General features: G+C 44.2%; 2 protein-coding genes across 2 annotated transcripts in view; one reads left to right on the forward strand and one right to left on the reverse strand.

The window, feature by feature from the left end:
* Positions 1-23512, reverse strand: part of LOC142583571 (uncharacterized) — a 116885-nt gene that overhangs the window by 86401 nt on the left and 6972 nt on the right. The window lies entirely within an intron of this gene.
* LOC142582810 (uncharacterized) lies at positions 12194-17406 on the forward strand. Its single transcript, XM_075692860.1, has 3 exons — positions 12194-12348; positions 13282-13321; positions 16941-17406. The coding sequence occupies exons 2-3, from the start codon at positions 13300-13302 to the stop codon at positions 17228-17230; spliced, it is 312 nt and encodes a 103-aa protein (XP_075548975.1). The 5' UTR covers positions 12194-12348; positions 13282-13299; the 3' UTR covers positions 17231-17406.

Here is a 23512-nt window from a genome sequence, read left to right on the forward strand (position 1 = left end):
TACACGACTTGCAATGGATTCCTTAGGATGTATTACACTCGCTGAATTAGTCCGAGAATTTGATAACAAGCACAGTGGTTTTCTTTGGTGCTTTCACTTAAATGTGCAGTCCATTGGAAACAAGGTCATGGAACTTGAATGTCTTTTTAAGAGCATGAATTGCTGCTTTGATATTATTATGTTCACAGAAACCTGGCAATCAAATGACTTAAATGCTTTTCAACTTCCCGACACGAAAACGTTCTTCTTGCGTAGGCTAACCCGACGAGGTGGAGGCGTGTCTTTGTTATTCAATAGTTTTTCTAAAGCAGTTCTATTTGACGAGTTTTCTTGTGTAACTGCTGATTGCGAAGTAGTGTGTATTCTTTTTACAATGTCGTCACTGTTTCTTGTTATCGTCCTTCATATGGCAACATGCGTCCTTTTCTTGTTTTCTTAGATACCTTGCTCACATTTGTGAATGAAAATCAGTATAATGTTGTCATTGGCGGAGACAGCAATATAGATATGAATTCCGATAATGTAAAACATCTGAGTTCGAAAATCTGCTTTCATGCTATAACTGTAAAAACATAGTAAATATTCCTACAAGGGTTACCATGTGCTCCCAGAATATCATTTATTTGTTCATAACAAATTTTTATAAGTCCTTGGTTACAACAGGAGTGCTTCCGTACCCAATCAGCGATCATTGGCCAATATGCTGTTGTATTGAGACAGACAGTCCTAGAGTGGACATTTACGTTGCTTCTGGTTTCCAGTGTGTCTCGCAAACGGTTCTGGGTGCTTATTTGGATATAAGTAACGTGTGTTGGGACAATATTTTTCATTCAACTGATGCCGTTGTGGCTTATGATACTTTTTGTTTAGTTTTTCCTCAGCAGTATACAAAAAACACTTAGTCTGCAAACATCTAGAAAGGGTGAAAGGCTGTCGAAAGCCATGTATCACACGTGATTGACAAAAAAGATCGTTTATTCAAAAAGTTTATGCGTACACGTAAAGAAGTAGACTTAATTGCATTTAAACGGTTTCGAAATGCCTTAGATAAGGAACTTAAAAATCAAAAGAAATGTATTACTATCACCTATTTTCTTCCTGTTCTAAACAAACAGATGTATTATGGAACAAGCTAAATTCACTTATAGGACGGAGCGACAGAAAGCAACCGGTGACGGAAGTCCTACACGGTGGGAGAACAGTCAGTGGTGACTGTATGGTCAACGTGTTTAACAACTATTTCGGGCAGCGAGATTTTAACAGTGGGCCACGAGCATTCTACACAGCTCTTATCCTCATAATGTAAATACGTTCTTTTTAGAAGCAACAGTAGAACATGAAGTTTGCGCTGTTTTCTGGGGCTTCCAAAAAAGCTATAGTTGCGATGCTGATGGACTGCAAGTAAGGCCAGTCAAATACGTAATAAATAAAATTGATCCTGTGCTGATATATATATATATATATATGTGTGTGTGTGTGTGTGTGTGTGTGTGTGTGTGTGTGTGTGTGTGTGTGTGTGTGTGTGTGTGTGTGTGTGTGTGTGTGCGTGTGTGTGTGTGTGTGTGTGTGTGTGTGTGTGTGTGTGTGTGTGTGTGTGTGTGTGTGTGTGTGTGTGTGTGTGTGTGTGTGTGTGTGTGTGTGTGTGTGTGTGTGTGTGTGTGTGTGTATAAAACATGTATTTCAACCCAGTTTTTCGCTGCTCAGAGATAGAGCTAGTTAGCTCTATTAAAGTACTCGTTGTGCATTTTTCAGAATCACTGCAGTGGGATGAGCATATCCATGCGATATTACAAAAGTTACGTGCTATAACGAGAATTGGGAACAGAAACCACTACTTGATTCCGAAGTCAATAACATTGTTGATCTATAATGGCCTCTTCGCTTCGTATCTAAACTATTCTCATTTGGTCTGGGGACCACTACACAATCGAATTTCTCGCGGCTATTAGTTATGCAGAAAAGAGTTTTGAGAATAATTGAGAATGTGCCACTCCGGCATTCTACTGTAGAGCTCTTTAAAAATTTTTAAATAATTAGAGCACAAAACACATATGAGTATAAATTGTTGTGTGATATCACCTTAACTGTGACTGCCATAATTCTCTCTTCATGGGTTTTGTAAATCTCAATTCGAAAAAAGTATCATATAACACAAGAACAACAGAAATATGGAATGTTCCGTATTGTCGCACTGGCTATAGTCGGCAAATGCTTCAAAATACACTACCACGTCTACTAGATGAGTTTCATCAGAATCAAATCGATATTCGCGAAGTAAAATTATCTGACTTGTACACGTTCTTTCTAGCCTAACATTGACCTCTAGAGCTGTTTATAATTTGTATTTAATTATATTGTTTTAATGCCACTATGACTACGCGCACGTTGTTATCGAATGTGCTGGCATTTGACGCTGAGGCGAAGTGACGTATGTTAACGCATGATGCCCTATGTAGGACAGTAACTAACGATTTGTTTAATTTTAAGGTTTTGTCAAAGTGTATGAAGATTTTGTGCTTAATATGATGGTTTTGTGAAAGTGTACGGCTATGTGAACAAAATGTGTGTGCCTCTGCTGTTGTCTTTGCCGGTATGGGGGCGAAGGACTCCCTCAAGCCATCCTTGAATGGCTTTTCCCTTCGCCTCCCATCACATCTATAAGTGATAAACCAATAAAGCATCAATCAATCAATCAACATGCGGCACATTACATTAATGACGTGTGACCTGACTGGCATGTATGACGTGAGTGACATAAATATCGTCATGACTTGACATGCACGACATGTAATGACAATAACCTGAATGATTTGTCGTAACATATAACCCGCCGTGGTTGCTCAGTGGCTCAGTGAGCACGAGGTCGCCGGATCGAATCCCGGCCACGGCGGCCGCATTTCAATGGGGGCGAAATGCGAAAACACCCGTGTACTTTGATTTAGGTGCACGTTAAAGAACCCCAGGTGGTCGAAATTTCCGGAGTCCTCCACTACGGCGTGCCACATAATCAGGAAGAGGTTTTGGCACGTAAAACCCCATAATTTAATTTTTGTCGTAACATATATGCTGCAGTACCACGAACCTATGGCCCAAGTTATGCATGACATACATGAATGGCATGAAATCTAATGACATCATATCACACATAACATGCATGACATGACCATGATGTCCTGACAGGCATGTCATAAGTAACGTCATGACATAACATGAACACGAATGACTTGCAGGCATAACATTGTCATGTCATGAATGCCGTACGCATGCATGTCAGGACGTGATGACACGACATCAATAACGTGATAAAAAATTCACCAGCGATAAATGCGATACAAATGTGATGCACACGAACTGGCTCGAGTGGCCAGTCGCGCGGCAATATTGCGTGTATTCGTGGGCTTCTTTCACGCTCGGAAAAACACTTTTATGTAGGACGTATTGAGCAACAGAAAGCTGTATCGGGAGTTTTTGATGTTGCCCTACGATTGTCTCATTGACGCTTTTCCTCTAACTATAATGATAGAGAACTTGATTATTTATTAGGATTAATCATGTAATTAGGCGGAATGCAAAAAATAATCTGAGTATCTTTATACGACGGCAAACAACATTAACTTGGTTCTGTCATGCTACGTGGCACTTGCATATGTTTAAATATTGGTGCTTGATAATTGGGGCGCCCTGTACACCACCTTACTGGCTACCCATACTCTGTAGACATACACTTTTTTTTCCCGTCTTGGACACTCCTGAAGTTGACGCATGAAAATCCATTAGCCCAATTGATTTTCTACTCTTGTGCAGACCTGTCGCCGCAGCAGGCACGGCATGGAGGCCAACTGCGAGGCAGGCGCCCTGCGAAGGCTTCGTCCATTTGCCGACGCGTTTCACTGCGAGGTGGACGAGCCAGCCTGCGAACTTCCGTAGCTAGCCGTTGTTTAAGCCGAATAAATAGTTCTCATCGACGAAATGTATTGCTGTGGGAGTTCTGCCGTATTTTTGGCCTGAATAGTGTTTTGTTCATATGCTTTTTTTTTTGTTAACTTGCTTATTCTATGAATATGAACAGTACGCCTGTTTCTTCTTTCTTTTCTTCACACCATGCAGATTTGTTAAAACACAGATATCCGCGTAGCGAACGCGTCGTTTTAGCGAAGTAAGGCAGTAATCTGCGTGGAAAGAGGCCTGTACATTGCACATATACAGGTTGTTTCAGCGAACACTTTCAAAAATTCTTAAAGGTTGCCTGAGGCAGATAGCAGATATCTAGTTCATGAGGTGGTGCACTCGACGCGGCGGACGCTACTTGCGAAAAAAAATGAAAATGCATAATTGACTAATAAACAAACGTTCGCTTATTACGTTTTTTAACTAATTACCTTACGGCCCATATTACAATTTACCAGTTCTAGCCGTTGAGATCGCAAGGCAGATCCACTTGGAACAAATTCTCAAGATGACACCAGTTTCGAGATATTATTTCCCGAACTTTGCGGAAGAATGCATTGGCATTCCAGTTGTTTTTGTGCTTGAATGCATAAACGACTTCCTGTTAGGAAAGTAACTGGAAAGCCAATGCATTTCTCTGCAAAGTTCTGAAATTAATATCTCGAAACTGGTGTCATCCTGAGAATGCGTTCCAAGTGGATCAGTCTTGCGAACTACATGGCTAGAATTTGAAAATTGCACTATGGGCCGTAAGGTAATTACTTAGAAACTCAATTACCGAATGTCTGTTAATTAGTCAACTGTGCCATTAAATTTTTTGTGTGCAAGTAATCTGAACCTTTTCCAGTAGACAAGCTCAAGAACCAGAATTGCGCTATTTGCCACAGGCATCCTTTAACAAAATTTTGAAACTGTTCGCCCAAACACTCGGTATACGATGCGTTGTGGTTGAGTGCAATGTTCTCCGAAACAATGAAAGCTATGCTTACATGGACAGACACCCAGGATCGAGGCGACCCGAATTTTTTTATGTATTCAGACAAAACACGCATACAAAAACAAATACAAATATTCAGCAGTTCATTTTCCTTTGGCGAGCTCTGCTGTTTTGTGCTCTTGCTCTTCGCCTTTTGGCGCACAAATAAATTTTTCTGACAGTTTTAGGTTACGGCACAATCCTATGCGACACTTGTGCTAAATTGCATACAATAAAATATAGAAAGGAGAACCAAGAACGGCATGTTTCTTATATTGTTTTCAATTACTTCAGTTAAGGACGTTTTAAACAGAGTTCAGCTATCACCCTTCGTATTAGAATATCGTTGTTCAAGGCTGAAGTTGTTGTTTTACCAGTAAAAGGACATTCTAGTGCTAACATGAACGATTCTTTTTCTCTTCAGGCTTTACTAGACAAAAGCTGGAGATTACAATAAGCCTCCATTGCAGACACAACAAGCCTTTTATGTATTCACTCTTCCAGCGCTCAGTAGTCGCCTGGAATGAGCTAAATAATGCCATAGTTCCAGCCATCCTCATTATCATTGTTCTCATTATAAGCGTGAACTTATCAGTTTAATTGAACTGCACCCGCATGACTTGTATTTTGAGGCTCCTACATGTCACATCCGCGATAGCTCGTGGTAACCTGCGCCTAATGTATGTCCATGTATTCACCATCGTTTAACATGAACATTATGTCCCCAACTAATAATATCACGAAACGGAGTTTACAGTAGGCAAATATACATACAAAAAAGGCATTCTTAGTCACATAAAATTGGGTAGGTTGTATCAGGGACAGAACCGCAGTTGGGTACATCAATTGTGCTGTGGCCCAAGAATGGGCACTACGGTATAAATATGATGTAATCAAATACATACTCATCATCAGCCTGGCTACGCACACTGCAGGGAAAAGGTCTCTCTCATTATTCTCCACCTACCCCAGTCATGTGCTAATTGTGGCCATGTTGTCCCTGCAAACTTCTTAATCTCATCCGCCCATCTAACTTTCTGCCGCCCCCTGCTACGCTTCATTTCTTTTGGAATCCAGTTCGTAACCCCTAATCACCATCGGTTATCTTCCCTCCTCATTACATGTCCTGCCCATGCCCATTTCTTTTTCTTAATTTCAACTAAGATGTCATTAACTCGCGTTTGTTCCCTCAGCCAATCTGCTGTGATCCCTTAACGTTACACCCATCATTCTTCTTTCCATGGCTCGTTGCGTCGTCCTCAATTTCAGCAGAACCCTTTTCGTAAGCCTCCAGGTTTCTGCCCCGTAGGTGAGTACTGGTAAGACACAGCTGTTATACACTTTGCTCTTGAGGGATAATGGCAACCTGCTTTTCATGATCTGACAATGCCTGCCAAACGCACCCCAGCCCATTCTTATTCTTCTGGTTATTTCAGTCTCATGATCCGGATCCGTGGTCACTACCTGCCCTAAGTAGATGTATTCCCTTACCCCTTCCAGTGCTTCGCTACCTATCGTAAACTGCTGTTCTCTTCCGAGCCTGTTAAACATTACTTTAGTTTTCTGCAGATTAATTTTCAGACCCACCCTTCTGCTTTGCCTCTCCAGGTCAGTGAGCATGCATTGCAACTGGTCTCCTGAGTTACTAAGCAAGGCAATATCATCAGCGAATCGCAAGTTACTAAGGTATTCTCCATTAACTTTTATCCCCATTTCTTCCCAATCCAGGTCTCTGAATACCTCCTGTAAACACGCTGTGAATAGCATTGGAGAGATCGTATCTCCCTGCCTGACGCCTTTCTTTATTGGGATTTTGTTGCTTGCTTTATGGAGGACTACGGTGGCTGTGGAGCCGCTATAGATATCTTTCAGTATTTTTACATACGGCTCGTCTACAGCCTGATTCCGTAATGCCTCCATGACTGCTGAGGTTTCGACAGAATCAAATGCTTTCTCGTAATCAATGAAAGCTATATATAAGGGTTGGTTATATTCCGCACATTTCTCTATCACCTGATTGATAGTGTGAATATGGTCTATTGTTGAGTAGCCTTTACGGAATCCTGCCTGGTCCTTTGCTTGGCAGAAGTCTAAGGTGTTCCTGATTCTATTTGCGATTACCTTAGTAAATAGTTTGTAGGCAACGGACAGTAAGCTGATCGGTCTATAATTTTTCAAGTCTTTCGCATCCCCTTTCTTATGGATTAGGATTATGTTAGCGTTTTTCCAAGATTCCGGTACGCTCGACGTCATGAGGCATTGCGTATACAGGGTGACCAGATTTTCTAGACCAATCTGCCCACAATCCTTCAACAAATCTACTGTTACCTGATCCTCCCCAATGGCCTTCCCCATTTGCATAGCTCCCAAGGCTTTCTTCACTTCTGGCGTTACTTGTAGGATGTCAAATTCATCTAGACTATTCTATCTTACATTAGCGTCGTGGGTGCCACTGGTAAAGTATAAATCTCTGCAGAACTCCTCAGCCACTTGAACTATCTCATCCATATTAGTAAGGATACTGCCGGCCTTGTCTCTTAACACATACATCTGATTCTTGCCTATTCCTAGTTTCTTCTTCACTGCTTTTAGGCTTCCTTCATTCCTGAGAGCATGTTCAATTCTATCCATATTATAATTCCTTATGTCAGCTGTCTTACGCTTGTTGATTAACTTGGAAAGTACTGCCAGTTTTATTCAAGCTGTAGGGTTAGAGTCTTTCATACATTGGCGTTTCTTAATCAGATCTTTCGTCTATGGCGATAGCTTATTGGTATCCTGTCTAACGAAGTTACCGCAGACTTCTATTGCCCAATCTTTAATGATGTCCATAAGATTGTCGTTCATTGCTTCAACACTATAATGTCCTCTTCCTGAGTTAAAGCCGAATACCTGTTCTGTAGCTTTATCCGGAATTCCTCTATTTTCCCTCTTACCGCTAACTCATTGATCGGCTTGTCATGTACCAGTTTCTTCCGTTCCCTCCTCAAGTCTAGGCGAATTCGCGTTCTTACGATCCTATGGCCACTGCAGTTCACCTTGCCGAGAATGTCCACATCTTGTATACAAAAGTTATTTATTCAGGTTTTACAAATCTTAAATGTTAACTTACGTTACAACTCTTGGGAGTTGCGCGGTCTTTTTTTGCTATCATGCTCGCTCTCGAAATGTAGTGGGCCCGTTTGTTTTGCAGAGCATGTTTATGGTCCACTAGGTTAAGGAAATGACCCTGTATCTGGTGGGGCGCGAGTCTTATCTGTACCACTGTACCACCTAGGGCTCCTGCGTTGGCCTCAATCTCGTGCGCTTGCGCTTCTATATGAAGATGGACGCTTTCCGGCGTGGTCAGAGAGGTTGTACCTCCCACTCTCTTGCTGCCAGTCTCTTCATGCCATCTCTGCACCCTAAGTGTCGAGCACAAGGGCACCGTGGCCGAGCAAGCTTGAAATTTTAAAAACAAATTGCACACTAGTGGGCCCTTTAACTAGCACTAGCTTGAGCTTAATCATTTATGCCAACTACGGCGTTGTTATCTCTCTAAAATGCTGCCATTACTGCTCAGTTCGACAATCGCACTGCAGAGCTACGGTCTCGGAGAGCCGAACGAGAGGCTAAATTTCGCTCAGATTGAGTTATGCGTGGGGTGACAGTTGATCCCATGGATGATCGAGCAATGGCTTCTTTTCTCTACAAAATGATACTAAAGCAAAATATATTGAATAGGGTTGCAAAAATAGACACGATAATGCCATAACATGTTTTCCTTACCTGCCGTTTTAGCAAGTGGCCCTCGCACCGATTCTAAAGACGGTCCACAACAAAATGTTATTTACATTCCTACCGTTTCAGCACGGCGTTTTCCGGGAAGAGTGTTTCTTTGTAAACATTTAACCTGAAGTAATCATTTCTTTCGCTAATGCGCATTCACAGTACATGCCTCAGAATTTATTTTGATTGTGTATAAATAGCCTAACAAGTTTTTTTTCTGCGATATATATATAAATTCTATGAATGAATCAAAAGTGAGAACTAATCATTTATAACTTTTAGTTGGATTGGCGCCTTTCTAGTGTCCATTTCTAGGGAACAGCTGCCACAAATGAAGAAAAATCCTAAAGTTGCTGATAATCACAAACTATTCGAATGTTCCGCAACAATGTGGAAGTTTTAATTTTGCTCCAGCATGTGTCTCTATATACAGCTGTCGCCTTTTCGAGCGGCAGTTGCGTGCAGCTTTGTGATTATGCGGCATACGTTCACGAGTGGATATGCTCTATACTAGAACTTTCGGACGCGTCTACGCTTTTTAGTCAGCGAAGAATGGTAAAGCTGAGAATTATGCATGCGGCCTAATTATTAGAGTATGTGCCCGAGGACCCTGGTTCAAATACCAGCATCGGATGTGCTTTTTTTTATTTCTTGAATGGCAGCTTTTTCTAACTCCGGAATGTCCTAACACAGTTCCACATCGTTGGAACGTGTGGAAACGTTGGAACAAATTGTTTGCATTTAGTTCTGCCCACCGGGACTACATCAATAGAAAATAAACAAAGAAATGTTTTTCAGTTACAACCTAATTATTGCACGAATTAATTAATTAGCAATTTGTTTGTTAACCTACCCACAGCTGAAACTTCACTTCAGCATATCAGTGACGTAACTGTGGGCTGTGCATTAAGTTTCCGACGCTTTAATTAGCTTTTCGAGGCATCAAACTCAGCAAGGCATATATGATATTTTGGACGTTATAGGGTTCAAACACCGCTGAGCCCACTTGTCATGAACACGACCAGCAACCGACCCACGCCAAACACCAAAAAGGCACGGAAAAAAATCTTTTAAAAAATTTGTGCGCAACTTTGTAGAAGCGCGCCAAAGACAACACTTGTCGGTGTTAGTCTGTCCTTCTTGGCCAAAAAAATAAAAAAAAGAAATGGTAAAGAACAACTAGGAACTTTAGTCGGGCCCACGTATAGTTCGAACACCACCCGATCGCTGGCAGTGCTTCCGCCTTCGGGCGAAATTGCCCATTTTTATAACAGACTGTTTCTATGTGAAGCGCCTATATATAGCGGCCCCAGCGGGCCAAGTTTTCGCAAGTGCGGGCTTCCACTAGATTATTCCTCCTTTCTAGGGGAGAGAGGAGGGGGGGGGGACGAGTCCGCGGATTAATGGTTAGAGCTTCTATGTTGTGAAGCCATGCTTACAAACCGGATCATCGGACGAGGATGTTTAATTTATTTCTGGTAACAACCAATGACAAGTAGTGTCTGAAGTTGGCCATAAACGGCAAGGAATTGACAAACCGCAAAGTGCGGAGAAAAGGCAAAGAAACCCATACTATAACACATGGCTAAACACAAGTCTAGGAACACAAAGGAAGTTAGGGTCTCAAGAAGACGCTACAAATTGAGCAGTTCAGATCTACCACAAACATCTAAACAACAATACTATGTCGAGCGTGCATCATACGTCAAAAATATTAGCTTGGAGGAATTACTCGCAAGGATAACAATAAATCCACTTAATAAGTCGGTGGTTTTGTTGCGCGCTTCAGGAAGTTCATTTGTGTTCTTCCTGCTTCAATATTTATTTCTCCGTATATTTATTTCTGAAAAGTGGGCAGGCGTAGTGTCCCTTACTGCTCTCGACTGACAGCCTACGTCTATCTGTCCCTTTCCTGTTTCCAAAGTAAACAATAATAACTATACCGCGATTAGTACGACTGTATTAACAAGCGTCTTCACTATAAATTTGGATTTGGTTCTTACACTTTTCTATTTATGTATCCTGAATTATTTCTTCTCATAGCTTTTCTTTAAAACTAGCATGCTAGATGACATTTGTTACAGCCCTTGTTTCTCATGAGTTGTTGAATGTCGCAAGCGTCAATTATTTGCGCTATATTTATGTGATAACGTGTTTATTTGCCCCTCAGCCATAGGAGGTGCGAGCCATACAGGTATAATTAAAGAGCAGCAAATACGACAGATACTCGTATTGCCGAAACCCCCGCAGCGGGAATCAATCACTCTTTGAGGAAATAAACAAACATACTCAAGCGATGATTTCTTTACGCCATGCCCTGCTATGCAAACTTAATTTTTCGAATTCGAACATGGGTCACTAAGTATGTTTCACAAGGCGTGCGTTGCTCTACAGTGAACGTATTTGATGCCAACTTGTGCAGCTAGGTTTTTGCACCGGGGAATGTGCTTCTCAAGAATGGCGAAAAAGATCCCTTGAATTTGTCCAATGCTGAATGGCATCCAACTCACGTCGCCAGGGTTACCGAAGAACAGCGACGCGATGCTTTAGCGGTCTGCGCCAGAAATACACTGGCTATGTGTCCCCCCCTTCAATGAACCTCTCGCCAACATGACTCAGTGGTTATGTACTACTGAGTGCGCGGCCAGTGAGGGAACAATTGTCAGCGTTCGCAGGTACCTTTGCGCCAAGCTTCTCGTCGCGGGGGTCACGCGAAAGCTTCTCGGAATGGCCACCCGACGGGGCGCAGTCTGTCTAGAATGAAGCCTGAGAGATGATCCCGGTTGCCGCATGACGCGTTTCTTAGCGTTTGCCAACCACCGGTGCTCAATGCATTTGGAAAACCACGCGTACGCTTCGGGGCAGCGCCGCTAGATGGCGCTGAGTTCTAGAATATAGCGAAAGAAGAGTTAAAACCAACCGGGAACCAAGCACTCAAGCAATACCAGAACCAAGCCGTGTTCCGCTGTGCAGGGTCACGTGTTGAGACGGCTTTCTGACACAGCAAAGACGAAGAGAATGGTTTCAGTTAGAGTTCGCTTGAGAGGTCTCATGACGTGACGTAATACTACCTTCTAGTTTATCCCCTTTCCCTATGATAGGGTCATGTATGAATGTATATTTTAAAAGTGCGCGAACAAATCCTTTTGACCAATAGTTCACCAATTTATTTCTCTCAGCTTCTTACCTTTTACTTGCAATTCAACCCTTATCACTTCCCTTAGTCATTAGGACCATGTGAATTTTGCTACTGTGAATTAATTTCTGTTATCATTTCGCTCTATCGATACGTGAACGTTGCCAACCCTCCATAGTGGGCTTCAGCCAGGTAATAAAATAGCAAAACAGTTAGTGCTACTTTGCATTCGGCGACGACGACGAAAAGGACGTAGACCCCGCTCGCTGGAACGTCGTAAGTCTGCAGTTTCACTTAATCATCAGCATTCTATGATAATAATGGAACATTTGGCCCATGGCTATTTGTTTTATTCATCAGCAGCTGCAGCAGCGGCGGCGAAGTCCCGACGCCCATTCCGACAACGTCGTGAAATTCAAGAACAAGGGCAAAATTTGCCGACGTGGTTCCACCGTAACGAACCACCGGTAGGCTCGGCCCGGACCATCTAACGCAGGACAACCCGGCTACCCTCGTCACGGTGAGAGTGTTTTCAATTCATGCCTATACACCCGCGTTTATATGCAGCCCACCGCAATTATCGCACACTTCAGCACACTGATGGTCGCAGCAGTGCAGTGGGTCTTTGGGTGTTCTCGCGGTTGTGATTGGCGCCGCTCCTCACGCAAACGGTGCGCATTACCTTATAATTCGCTTTTATTGCGATAGCAAAGATAGGGACACTCCAGACGCATTTTTTTTCGTCGCCATCACCATAATGTTCGGTATAAATTTCAAGACGATAACACCGTCGAAGTGCGTCTATGCTGTATGTAAAAGTGAAAGCACGCGAGGAAGGCCCATGATGGCGGCTCAGTCAGGCTCTCGAGAAGGCGGAAGGCGAAGTGCAAACGCGCCGTCTTCCGTCGAACGAAACGATGACGTTGACCTCCTACAGCAAGTGCGCATTTCGCGACCAGGCCAAAGCGCAACTGATGAACGCGGCTCAATGTCGCGCGCCATGTAGGAAAGTGGGGAGGCAACGCGAGAGAGAAAGGGGGTGGCTTCGACTCCGCCAACAAGTGCGCAATTTACACGGTCGCGCGCCCCTTATCTTGAAAGAGACGTATTGCGTGGAAGGGAATCTCTATCTTGAACCGGATCCCTTGCGGTGATGCGTAGACTGTGCGGATGTCACTTTGCTCACTGCTGACACCGGGGTTTTGACAGCGAGTGTGTGCGATCATCGACTGTGATGCGCTCATGATTGTTTGTGCGCGCTGACACCATGCTATTTCATTCTATTAGTAAGCGAATGTCTCCAAGTTTATAGGGCCCATAAAACGACTATCATTACTTCGTATAGCTGTCTACTAATTTGCTATCGCAATCGGTGCTTAGCTTTTCGGGCTAAACTGCGACTTCTTCAAGTTCGTTTTTTTTTTTACATACTTATGTTCTGCTCCCATTGCAGTTCCATCGCTCGAGCATCATGGGCCTCATACTGCTGATCCGTGAGCAAAATCTTTCTTCTTCCTGACTTGACAGACGCTCCGTAAAGCCTTGACGGTGCCCTCCGCAAACACTGCTTAATATACGAATAAGGCTAATATTACAGAAATATGGGGCTGATTTCACAAAGCTTTTCGTGCGTAAGGGTTCATTGCCATTGACGTGACTCCTTCGTTACTAAAATATTCAGCACTAGTATCGGCTAACATTTTATCTTACAAGCTATTCTAGCTTACGAGGAATTGAACGGGAAGTCGAACGCGAAGATGAGGAATTATTAGAGCGCATTTGATTTTTGCAACAGAAACAGAATTGCACTTTATTAGATATCGCCTGATACGGGGCTTCAACAAGTATTTCAAAAAAAAAATATCACGCATATCACGCATCACGCGTACACTCTGATTACACAAAGTTTGGCAATAACCTACACCGCGTATAGAATCAACGCTAACGTTCGAGTAAGTTCCAAATCACGCAGGCGCGTCTTGCGTTCTGCGATAAGGTTAAGTTACCGGGTGAAATCAACACCACTTACATAGCACAAGGCCTGTTCACTCGGATCCATGATGTCATACTAGCTTGCTTGCCCAACTGCCATAGAATCCAATCGGGATGCTCCCAAGTATGCCGCAGTAATTCTGACGTCACCACTTTCGTCATGCCAGCCTTGGCAAAGGAAATTTTTGGCCAGGTAAGATAACGTCATGGATAAGAATGAGCAGGCATTGCGCTTCTAGGTCACGTTGGTGAAATGCAGTCCTCAGAAAAAGGATATATAACTATATGTGTCAATAGCGTAAACGTCATCAATAGTTGCGCTCGCATTCTCTCTGTGAGCATCAAGAGGGTTATGGTTTCTTTTCACACCTCCTGGCAGCAATATTAGCAGATCAGACACTGTGGCAAACACAGAAGGCAGCGCGCTGATAAATTTATCTGTGCTATAGCCAGCATGCGTAGCCCAGGCAGGACAACGCCACTCTCCCTTAGTCAGAGCTGCGGTACCACGCAATCTATTTCACCTAACTCAACTTGGTAAAAGCATTGTACAAAGCGCATTGCTGCAATGATGTCGCGCAGCCACATTTGTTCGGTGACCTGATGCTTAAACAGCCACGCCGAGTTCCCGCTATCGATCGTGTTGCTACCTTGCCTGACGCAATTCATGGTTATAGCCAGAACTGGCCTGGAATTGCCAAGGTCGAGGATAGGCGAAAGGTTGCTGTCGCTGCACAATATCCCAGCCAGCCTGCATCTAAGTGAGCAGGAAGCGTGTGACGGGAAAGTGGTGTCTCGGTCCGGTCAAGCGAGTATGAAACCACTCCCATCGGGAATGATTCGTAATGCTTACAGACGCTAAGAAATAGCGCTGTAGAACAAGGCGGCACCCATACCTCCGGCTTCAGCGCGAATTCTCGTGAAGGCTACGCTCTCACTCGCGTTGATCGCTAGTAACTACCGTATTGAGCTATCGCTTTCACTAAAATCACCTGGAAGGTTAGTTTTCAGCGCATAGTGCGTCCATTTTCTGAGGTCGTTGGGCGATTCTGCCACCCGTGGGTCTAATGAGACACTTCCGCATAGAAATAGCAGTATGGTCGCTAATGGATCGTCTTGACTTGGATATGTTGGGCACGAGGCAACAGACGTAACAGACGGCGCCCTGTTTTATAATGTTTTCCTTGAATTTCCTTGAAGCCCTTTGGTTCCGCGAGAGCAGAGCAAAAGTAAACATGTCCACAATAAAGATTAGTAAGAGGCGATTGGAAGATTGGTGGAAGAAAAGTAAGGAAATGACAGAAAACACGGATCTCCAAAAGCAAAGTTCGCAAAAGGTGATCAGAAAATTTTGTTCCGGGAGTTCATAATGGTTTTTCTTTCTTTACTTCTTTTTACCCTAGGTAGGACATTAGGCAGTATAATAGCAAAAGCTTGGTGGCGCAACCCACCACCACGTTCCAAAGGGGACGCTCATAACATTACGCCATATATTTTCTTTACGTTTGAGTTTCCGTGAAGTCAACTAAAATACTTGAATGGACACGCACCGTAATGTCCCGCAAAGGTGCTTACCTTTACCGTACGTAAGGCTACAAGCGCTTTTCTAAAACTGTATATATAGCGAGGCGCCTACGCTAACCTGAGTAAAGAAACGTAGTGTGAAGCGATGTCGAACAGCCTGTTTCATGTCAAAGATATGGGCTTTTTTAACCGTTTCCCGAAGCATCGCACCGATCCCCTCAGGCGTCCTGCATTCGGGATGCGGTATTATCCGACTTTCTTTACGTAGCTGAGCACAAAAATGACAATGCTTGCTACAAGGTTGTGTTAAGGCATTTGAGGCGATTTTAAGTAGGTGTTAAGGTGTCTTCACCAATGTTATCATGACTTGGTAGAAAGGGAGGGTCCAATGCGTTTTTAATACTGCTGACCAGATAGAAAATTTCAGACAGACAGAAAGATTTCCGAGATTAGTTTCAGTTTTTGATGAACAACCCTGGCTGAAATGAGACTAAAATTAAAGGTATATGATTTAGTCCAAGATTTATTACATCAATTGTCTTATGTACCGAAAGATGTTTTAGAGGATTTATTTATTTATTTACGTGCTCTCAGGGACGGGATACGTTACAGAGAGGTGTGTGGACAAGAATGAATATGAGCTGGAACACTTCTTAACAAGAGTTCCTCAATTACGGACTTGCAAATGCGTAGGTATTGCACCGGAGTGATATGGGACAATTCCTATCGAAGTTGGCCTTTGGGACAAATTATTTGTAGCAACGTGTGGTGTGACAATTATTTGCATATGAATAATTCCTATTAACGCTAATAAGTTTCGGAGTGTTTAAGTAAACTTGGCAGAGCCACATAGCGGGAATACCAGTGCCCGTTGCAGGGCCGACAGTTCTTGCGAGTGGATAACAGCGCATCAAGACACTTTCTGAGGATTTCGCGGTTTGTTTATTGACATATCTGGCAGCGAAAATTTAGATGCCCTGTCGTATTTTTTTTTCATGCAGATAGTGCAGATTTTTCGTTTGCGCTCTAAAAAAAAGTTTAGGCCCTTTGGGGCTTATCTTGCCGCAGAACAATATTTGTCATCTGTCTTGCCCGCACTTCCTTTCTTTAACGCAGTGACCCCGGTACTTCCTATTGTCCCATACGGCTTGTGTGTTATCAGCTTGACACAGCATTCTCGACAGGGAAGGAGCGGGCGCCGAGTTTTCAACAGAGGAAACGCAAGCAAGGGAGATGACTGTTATTGTTGTGTGACAAATACACACCCCAAAGTGTGTAAACTTTTTTTTAGAGTGTACAAGGAACGATAATCGTGCATAAATCTGTAATGAGTCAAACACATCGTTAGTATGGTAGCATACATTGTTGGACCAACGCGTCTTTTACAGATGGCCACCTTACCACTGCGCTACCACGACAGAACCCACAAAATACCAACGTTACAGCAACATGCCACCACTATAATTAATCGCTCTAGCTACAAATTTTTGGTGCGCTTAAAAGCCGTTCTGATAGCCTAATAAATATCATATAGTGTGTTCTACACGTAAGCGCCATAATTTATAGTAGTTGAAAATCATATCATTTTCCTTGCAGTCACCGTATATTATTACATTATCGTGACTGATCTGATGCTACTGCCGCCCTTCGACATCCTGCCATCGATCAGCATACTGGACGTCCTTGGCTTCGGGACAGCTGGAGTTCGTTCCGGCACCGTGGCGTCGTGGCTCCAGTCTCTCCATCAAGGAGGTGCCATCACCAGGCGAGGATGGTTCGCCAGCCTCCAGAGATGGGGCATGAACGGCGGCGTCCCGACGCAGTGCCAAAGAGCACTCAAAATCGTCGGGTGTTGCCTGCTGCTTCTGGCACGTGATCCCGTATAGAGAAGCACGGCGTAGCCTGGCAACACAAGATAAACACAGCTCAGCGTCCGCATCTGCAGACAGGTGGAGCTGTCTTTGCCGGGTTAGCCAGACACTCATGAATAAAATTTCTCCAATACTCGGCATGTGCATGCACTTCGGCATGACTGTTGAAGATCCGCAGGAGAGTATGACAAACGGTGAGGAAGAAAGCGCCATCGAGTGAGGAGAGCTCCTGGGGGAAAGTGAGTGAGAAGTGATTGATGATGTTGCACGCTGTCTCACGCAAATGTAATTCCCGGTTGAACCCACGCGCCAGCGTGTGGGATTGTTGGACTCGGGTTGCTGTTATCGTAAGGACAGCAATCAAATCTTACTGTAGGCAGTCTTGGCCAATAATAAATAAGGCAGTCGGTGTGCAAGTCACAAACGGGCACCATGAAGCTGTGGCCAAGGCGCATATCCAGCCATGCAAGAGGTCGTTCGTGTTGCGCGTATGCGTGCTTGTGCACAGCCTCCCTGTCGGATGCGAACGTGTATAGGTAGGCCAGCTGGCTAGATGACTGAATACGCGCTTTGTGAGAGCAAAAATAATCTAAAAGGTCTCACAGGCCCGCATTGGGCAACACATTGCCGCGGCAGTGCGTGCGGACTGCTGTTCCTGACAACCACGGTTTTGCTTCGACCCAGAAACTTTAGACTTCGGTCATCAAGCGCACAATGAGGAGGTTGACCCGCCCAACAGCTCAGCAAGATGCATGTAAAATACATCGGATTGAGTACACAGCTAAATACAGTGAACTCTCACTTGAGTGAACGTCAAGGGACCGAAGGAAATAGTTCACTTAACTGAAAGTTCACTAAACTGAATATTCACTTGACCAACATAAGACATGGCATACAGAGTCAAAAGTTTGAAGTGCAATTCACGGAGCAAAAGACATGGCATCCATAGTATTAGAAATGTGTGAAATGGAATTTGTACATATCAATGAAAAACACCACGTGGGTCGTTTGTGTGCACACGCGGAACCGACGAGACTGGAAGGAAAGAGACGGCGACCATGCCACGACTAGCCGGTCGGAAAGAAACACACACCACGTGGTTTGTGGGGTGACAGATCGCCGCTTTGCTCTGGCGACGTTGTAAACGCCAGCAATGTTACTTTGTTCATGGCCTCCAAGATTACATGATTGCTCGTTTTGTGCGGGCGATCTCGGAAGCCATGCCTCATTGCCGTTCGTTTTCCGCGCCGCCGCTTTGCCCCAGGACGCTGTAGCGCCAGCGACGTTACATTGCCGCTGGAGCGGCGGTTTAGATGAGGGCGGGCATCGGTTGCGCCTGCAGTGCAGTGTAGTGCAAGCCTTGGCCCTCTGAGCGAGTTCGTTAAACTGAAATATTGACTGTTCCAAAATTCGTTTAAGTGAAACATTTTTGCATAGAATCTATAAGAAAACTGCCGGGGATATTTAAAAAGTTCCTTATTCTGAAATATTCAATAAACCGACGTTCGTACAACTGAGAGTTTACTGTATAACGTGTCTTAGATTACGTAAGCTTGTTTTGTAATGCAAAATCTGTAGTGATGGGGCTTCTATATTTATTGGTGAACCACGTAGAACGATTGCCGACTGTCTGTGTTGCTTAAACTCGGTGGAAACTAGCGATATTTACTGTCTCAAGTTGTCCATGAACGGCAAAAACTGGCAAATCCTTAAGTGTGGAGAGCAGCCGAAGAAACGCAAGGGAAGTTAGGATCAAGAGATGACGCTGCAATATAAGCAGTTGAGGCCAAACCAAAACATTCAAGCAACAAAACTATATTAAGTGTGCATGATATGTCAAACATACAGCAGAAGCCGAAAATAATAGTGCGGAGAAACTACTATGAAGGATAACAATAAATTCAGTTAATAAGTTGGTGGTTTCGTTATGGGAATGAAAAATTTCATTTTATGCTTTCCATCTTCGATTTCTATGTAGTAATAATCAACGGTTTTCTATGGAGTTTCACATGAGTAAAACTAGAGGGAAATCTGGTGCTGCGATCGTTCAACCATCGTAGGAATGATGGAAAGTACAGGCTACAGATTGGCATTCTGTTGACTGGCGAATTAGTCTACAAGTATTTTTTTGGAAGTTTCGGTTTCTCTCCAAGCGCAATTGCTACAACCTGCATTGGGACATGGCGACGCAAGTGTTTTGTCCTGTTGCTCGAAGTGGCGATAGTGCGCTCGGCGAGCGGCTAGGCCGATGTCGCGGTGTGGTGTCACAGCCCTGACGAGAACGTGACTGCATCGTAAACGCTGAAAGAAAGTGTTTTGACCTTGGTTTGTTAATTGTGTTAGGTCGGCGCTGTAGCGTTACATGCTTTATGAAACTTCAGAAGAGCAAAAGAAAGGCACTACTCAGACAAGATAGACTCTTGAACATCTAATAGTCTGATAATCAAAGTTTTTTGAGGGCTTCATTACGCATTGCTCGTTTATGTGCTCGTTTAAATGTGTGTTTTAGGACTTTGAAAGACAAAGTTGTGGTAGAAAACGTTGCTGCTTTCTGGCTTTGCGCTATCGCAAAATGGGTAAGTGCGAAGCCACGCCATAACTTCTGCTTCAGAAGCAGTACGTCAATATAAGATATAATGGAGCATACTCGTAGGAGGCCACAAGCGTCCAAGCTAGCCCTGCATCAGATGTGTTTAAAAGTTCTTGAAGACTTTCAGCAGTCATGACATCCAAAGCGGCCTTTCGAAAGAGCGAGAGAGTTTGCAATTGCCTGACGTCTGCGATGATGATGGATCAACATTTATTGGGCCCAAAATAAATCGGTGGTGCACGCAGCCACCAGACGGGGTGGTTCCCTAGTTACGGGACCCATATGTTCTCAGCAGCTCCTGGCCCCTTTCCGTCAGTGGGAGCTGAATCGGTAGGGCGGGGCTGGATAACAAGGTCTCCCATCGCTCAATGGGTTGGTTATTGGGGCTGTTGGTGGGAAGGGGAAGTGGGGGGGTCTTGAGTTCTTTGCACTCTGCCAAGACGTGCGGCAAGGTGCCCTTTTCTCGTTTACAAAAAGGACAGAGCATATCGTGTTTCGCAAGGTACATGCGGTTCATCAGTACGGGATCGTCTGTTGTTGCCTGGTGAGTTTGGGGTGCGGTTCTGGCAGTCTGCATCTTTCATCTGGGTACATCCGGGTAATGTCCCGAAAGCTGCTAACCGGCTGCGGTAGCTCTTCCAGCTCGTAGTCGGCCCGGATTGACATTTCTCGGGAATGGTTGTTGGTGATGGTGTTGCCTGCTACCTGCGAGTGAGAAGGTACCTACACAAGCTCTATGTCTCTTCCTGGAGGCTTGCGCTTGTATAGAATGGTTCGGGCAGCGGAGGAGATTACCTCCCTTCTGAAGCTTCCGTAGTCTGTCTGAGTCGGTGATCACGGTGTACGCGCTCGGCTGTGCAATTGCGAGGGCCACGGCCACTTCTTCGGCAACTGCGGGGCCTGTTGTCTACAGGGACGCGCTGACGATCAGCCTGTCTTTTGACGTAGACAGAAAACTATCGCTTTCGAAGCGAGCAGGCGTCGTAGCAGACGACACTTGTACTATTCCTCTCAAAGGCGCAACACTTTCTAACAATACAAAATTTTTATTTCCATTAATACTTGAGTATTTTTATCTAAGTTCATGCACGGTTGTTATTATTGTAAAAATAAATAATTCTTCTTTAGCGGTAAATCTGGAACAGATTTGCGGAAGAATGCCTACCCTTGTGTGCACCGGTGGTAAACAGTGCTTCAATCTCAATGTCACACAAAGTTTATGTAATGTGTTGTGCATTAAATAAGATAATTCTGAAATCAAATTATAATTTACGCGATAATATTTGAGTATAGGTTTATTTACTGTGCCGCAAGTATACTCCGATAGTCTAGGCTATATCTAGGCTATTTCGTTAGAAACTATGCGTTATTCATAGTGAGATAGTTTGAGCGCACAATTGACAAGGACACTGTGAAGGGGGACACAGGAGCGCTTATAATAAATAATAAATAATAATATATAGTATAATAATAAGAAGAAGAAGAAAAAGGAAAAGAAGAAAAAGGAAAAGAACGGAAAGAAGAGAAAGAAAAATGAAAAATAAGAGAAAGAAGAAGAAGAAGAAGCAGAAGTGGCTTCACTCGAAATTGGGCTTTGATTCAGGAACAACTACGGAAGAAACCACTCTGTTCTTATCTTTTTTTTTATTACTTTGACATACATTCCTATTTGAGTATCTCGAATAATTTCTTCTCGTCGTTTTATAAGACTAACATTACGCTTTACATTTATCACAGCCCTTGCTTATTATGTGCTTTTTTTTAATTTTGAGGCTGTGAATTATTTAGGCTATAATTATATAATTACGCAAATATTCGCCATTAAGCTATAGTGGGTACGAGCCACATAAGTTCACTGTAAGACTTGTTACGTCTTTGTGTTTATTAACTAATTAATTAGTTAATATATGACGCCTACGAACGCGGGAGCAGTTGCTTCAAGTTCCGGGCTCGCAGTGTTAAAGAAAGGAAACGCATCAAGGCAGATAACGATTATTGTTGTGTGGCAGAAGGGGCACGCCAAAGGGGGTAAACTGTTCTTAGAGTGTAGGATATTAGGCAGCATAGAAGCAAGAGGTTGGTGGCGCATCCCAACGCCCCGTTCCAAAGGGGACGCTCATAACATCCATCCATCCATCCATCCAGCGAAAGTGTACTTTTCTTTTTAAGAGCAAAATTCAATATGGCTGCTTTTGGCCGGTCGCGTGCGCTGGTACGCGCCGTGCTTGTCCTGCCAGCTATGCGGCATGCCTCAATGCCTTCGCTGCCGCGTAGCTGGTGCGTTCTAATTGTCAAGAGCCTCTGCTGACGCCTATACAAACAAGCCACAAGTGAGTGAACAGAACGTGCGACTTTATTGGCAGAAGACAAGCAGCGTACATTCTCGTGCAATAGCAGAAATAAAATTTGCATGTCGAGATACGCTGAAATCATTGACGCGAGCTCGTAAACGGCTCACCGTCGTCGACGCACGTGGTGGTCAGGTTAACGAGCGACATCCAGCAGCGGAAACAGATTGGACAGAGTGTGCCACCTGTTTGCAGCGACAGTCGCCGTTAAAAATGCCCAAATTGCATTGCGAAGCAATCGGGTGGCGCAGGCATCTGCTGCCGCAGCCTGCACAGCCACATGGACTACCCCGGATTTTAGGCGTTCACTCCTTTCCAACCTACACGTTTCTTTTCTTTCGGGAGCCGCTAATGTGTGGCTCACACTTGGTGTCTCACATTGTCTCAATATGGACAAGTCGCTTTCGTGGGCATCGCCTTCATCAGGTACTTTTGCGGGCCTTTCCAACAATGTGGCTATCAACTTCATACGCATTGGACTATGCAAGCACGTATGCTGGTCTCCGTTCATGCCTAATCGCGGCCGAGAAAGGCCAGAGGCACAATTTGCTCATGGCTGCAGCAGGAAACGGCGAACGGGGAGCACGAATCACGGTGCATGAAAATTGCGAGTCTATGTCGCTATGCAGGCTGCAGGAGCGAATGCTTACTTCGAGAGACTGCTTCCCAGTGCAACCGACCAAGCCGCAATATTCAAAAAACATAACACTGCGACCGTAACCAAGTGACATAACAGCAGAATTAAACAGCGATCAGTAACCGCATGAGGTTCAGACATTACGTTATACATTGGCTACGAACCATATGGCAACAGTGAACATTCATATACACAGGTCTCTTAGGGTACATTCAGCCGCCTACCTACAGGCGTAGTGCCTGCCTTCGTCGCACGTGGTGGTCTAGTAATGAGCGACAACCAGCAGCAGAAACAGATTGGACAGAGCGTCCCACCTGTTTGCAGCGACAGTCGCTGTTAAAGATGAGCAACTTGCAGTGCGAAGCAATCGGGTGACACAGGCATCTGCTGCCGCATCCTACACAGCGACATGGACTACCCATCATTTTAGCTTTGACTCCTTTCCAACCTGCACGTTTCTTTTCTTTCGGAGGCGCTAATGTGTGGCTCACACTTGGAGTCCCACATTGTCTCAATATGGACAAGTTGCTTTCGTGGGCATCACCTTCATCAGCCACTTTGCGGGCCTTTCCACCCAACTTCGTGCACGTCCAACCACGTAAGCACGTATTCTGGTCTCCGTTCGTGCTTAATCGCAGCCAACAAAGGCCACAGGCGCAATTTTCCCATGGCTGCAACAGGAAAGGGTGAACGGGGAGCACGAATCACGGTGTGTGTAAATT

The sequence above is a fragment of the Dermacentor variabilis genome, chromosome 5, assembly GCF_050947875.1.
Source record: "Dermacentor variabilis isolate Ectoservices chromosome 5, ASM5094787v1, whole genome shotgun sequence".
Taxonomy (NCBI): Eukaryota; Metazoa; Arthropoda; class Arachnida; order Ixodida; family Ixodidae; genus Dermacentor; species Dermacentor variabilis.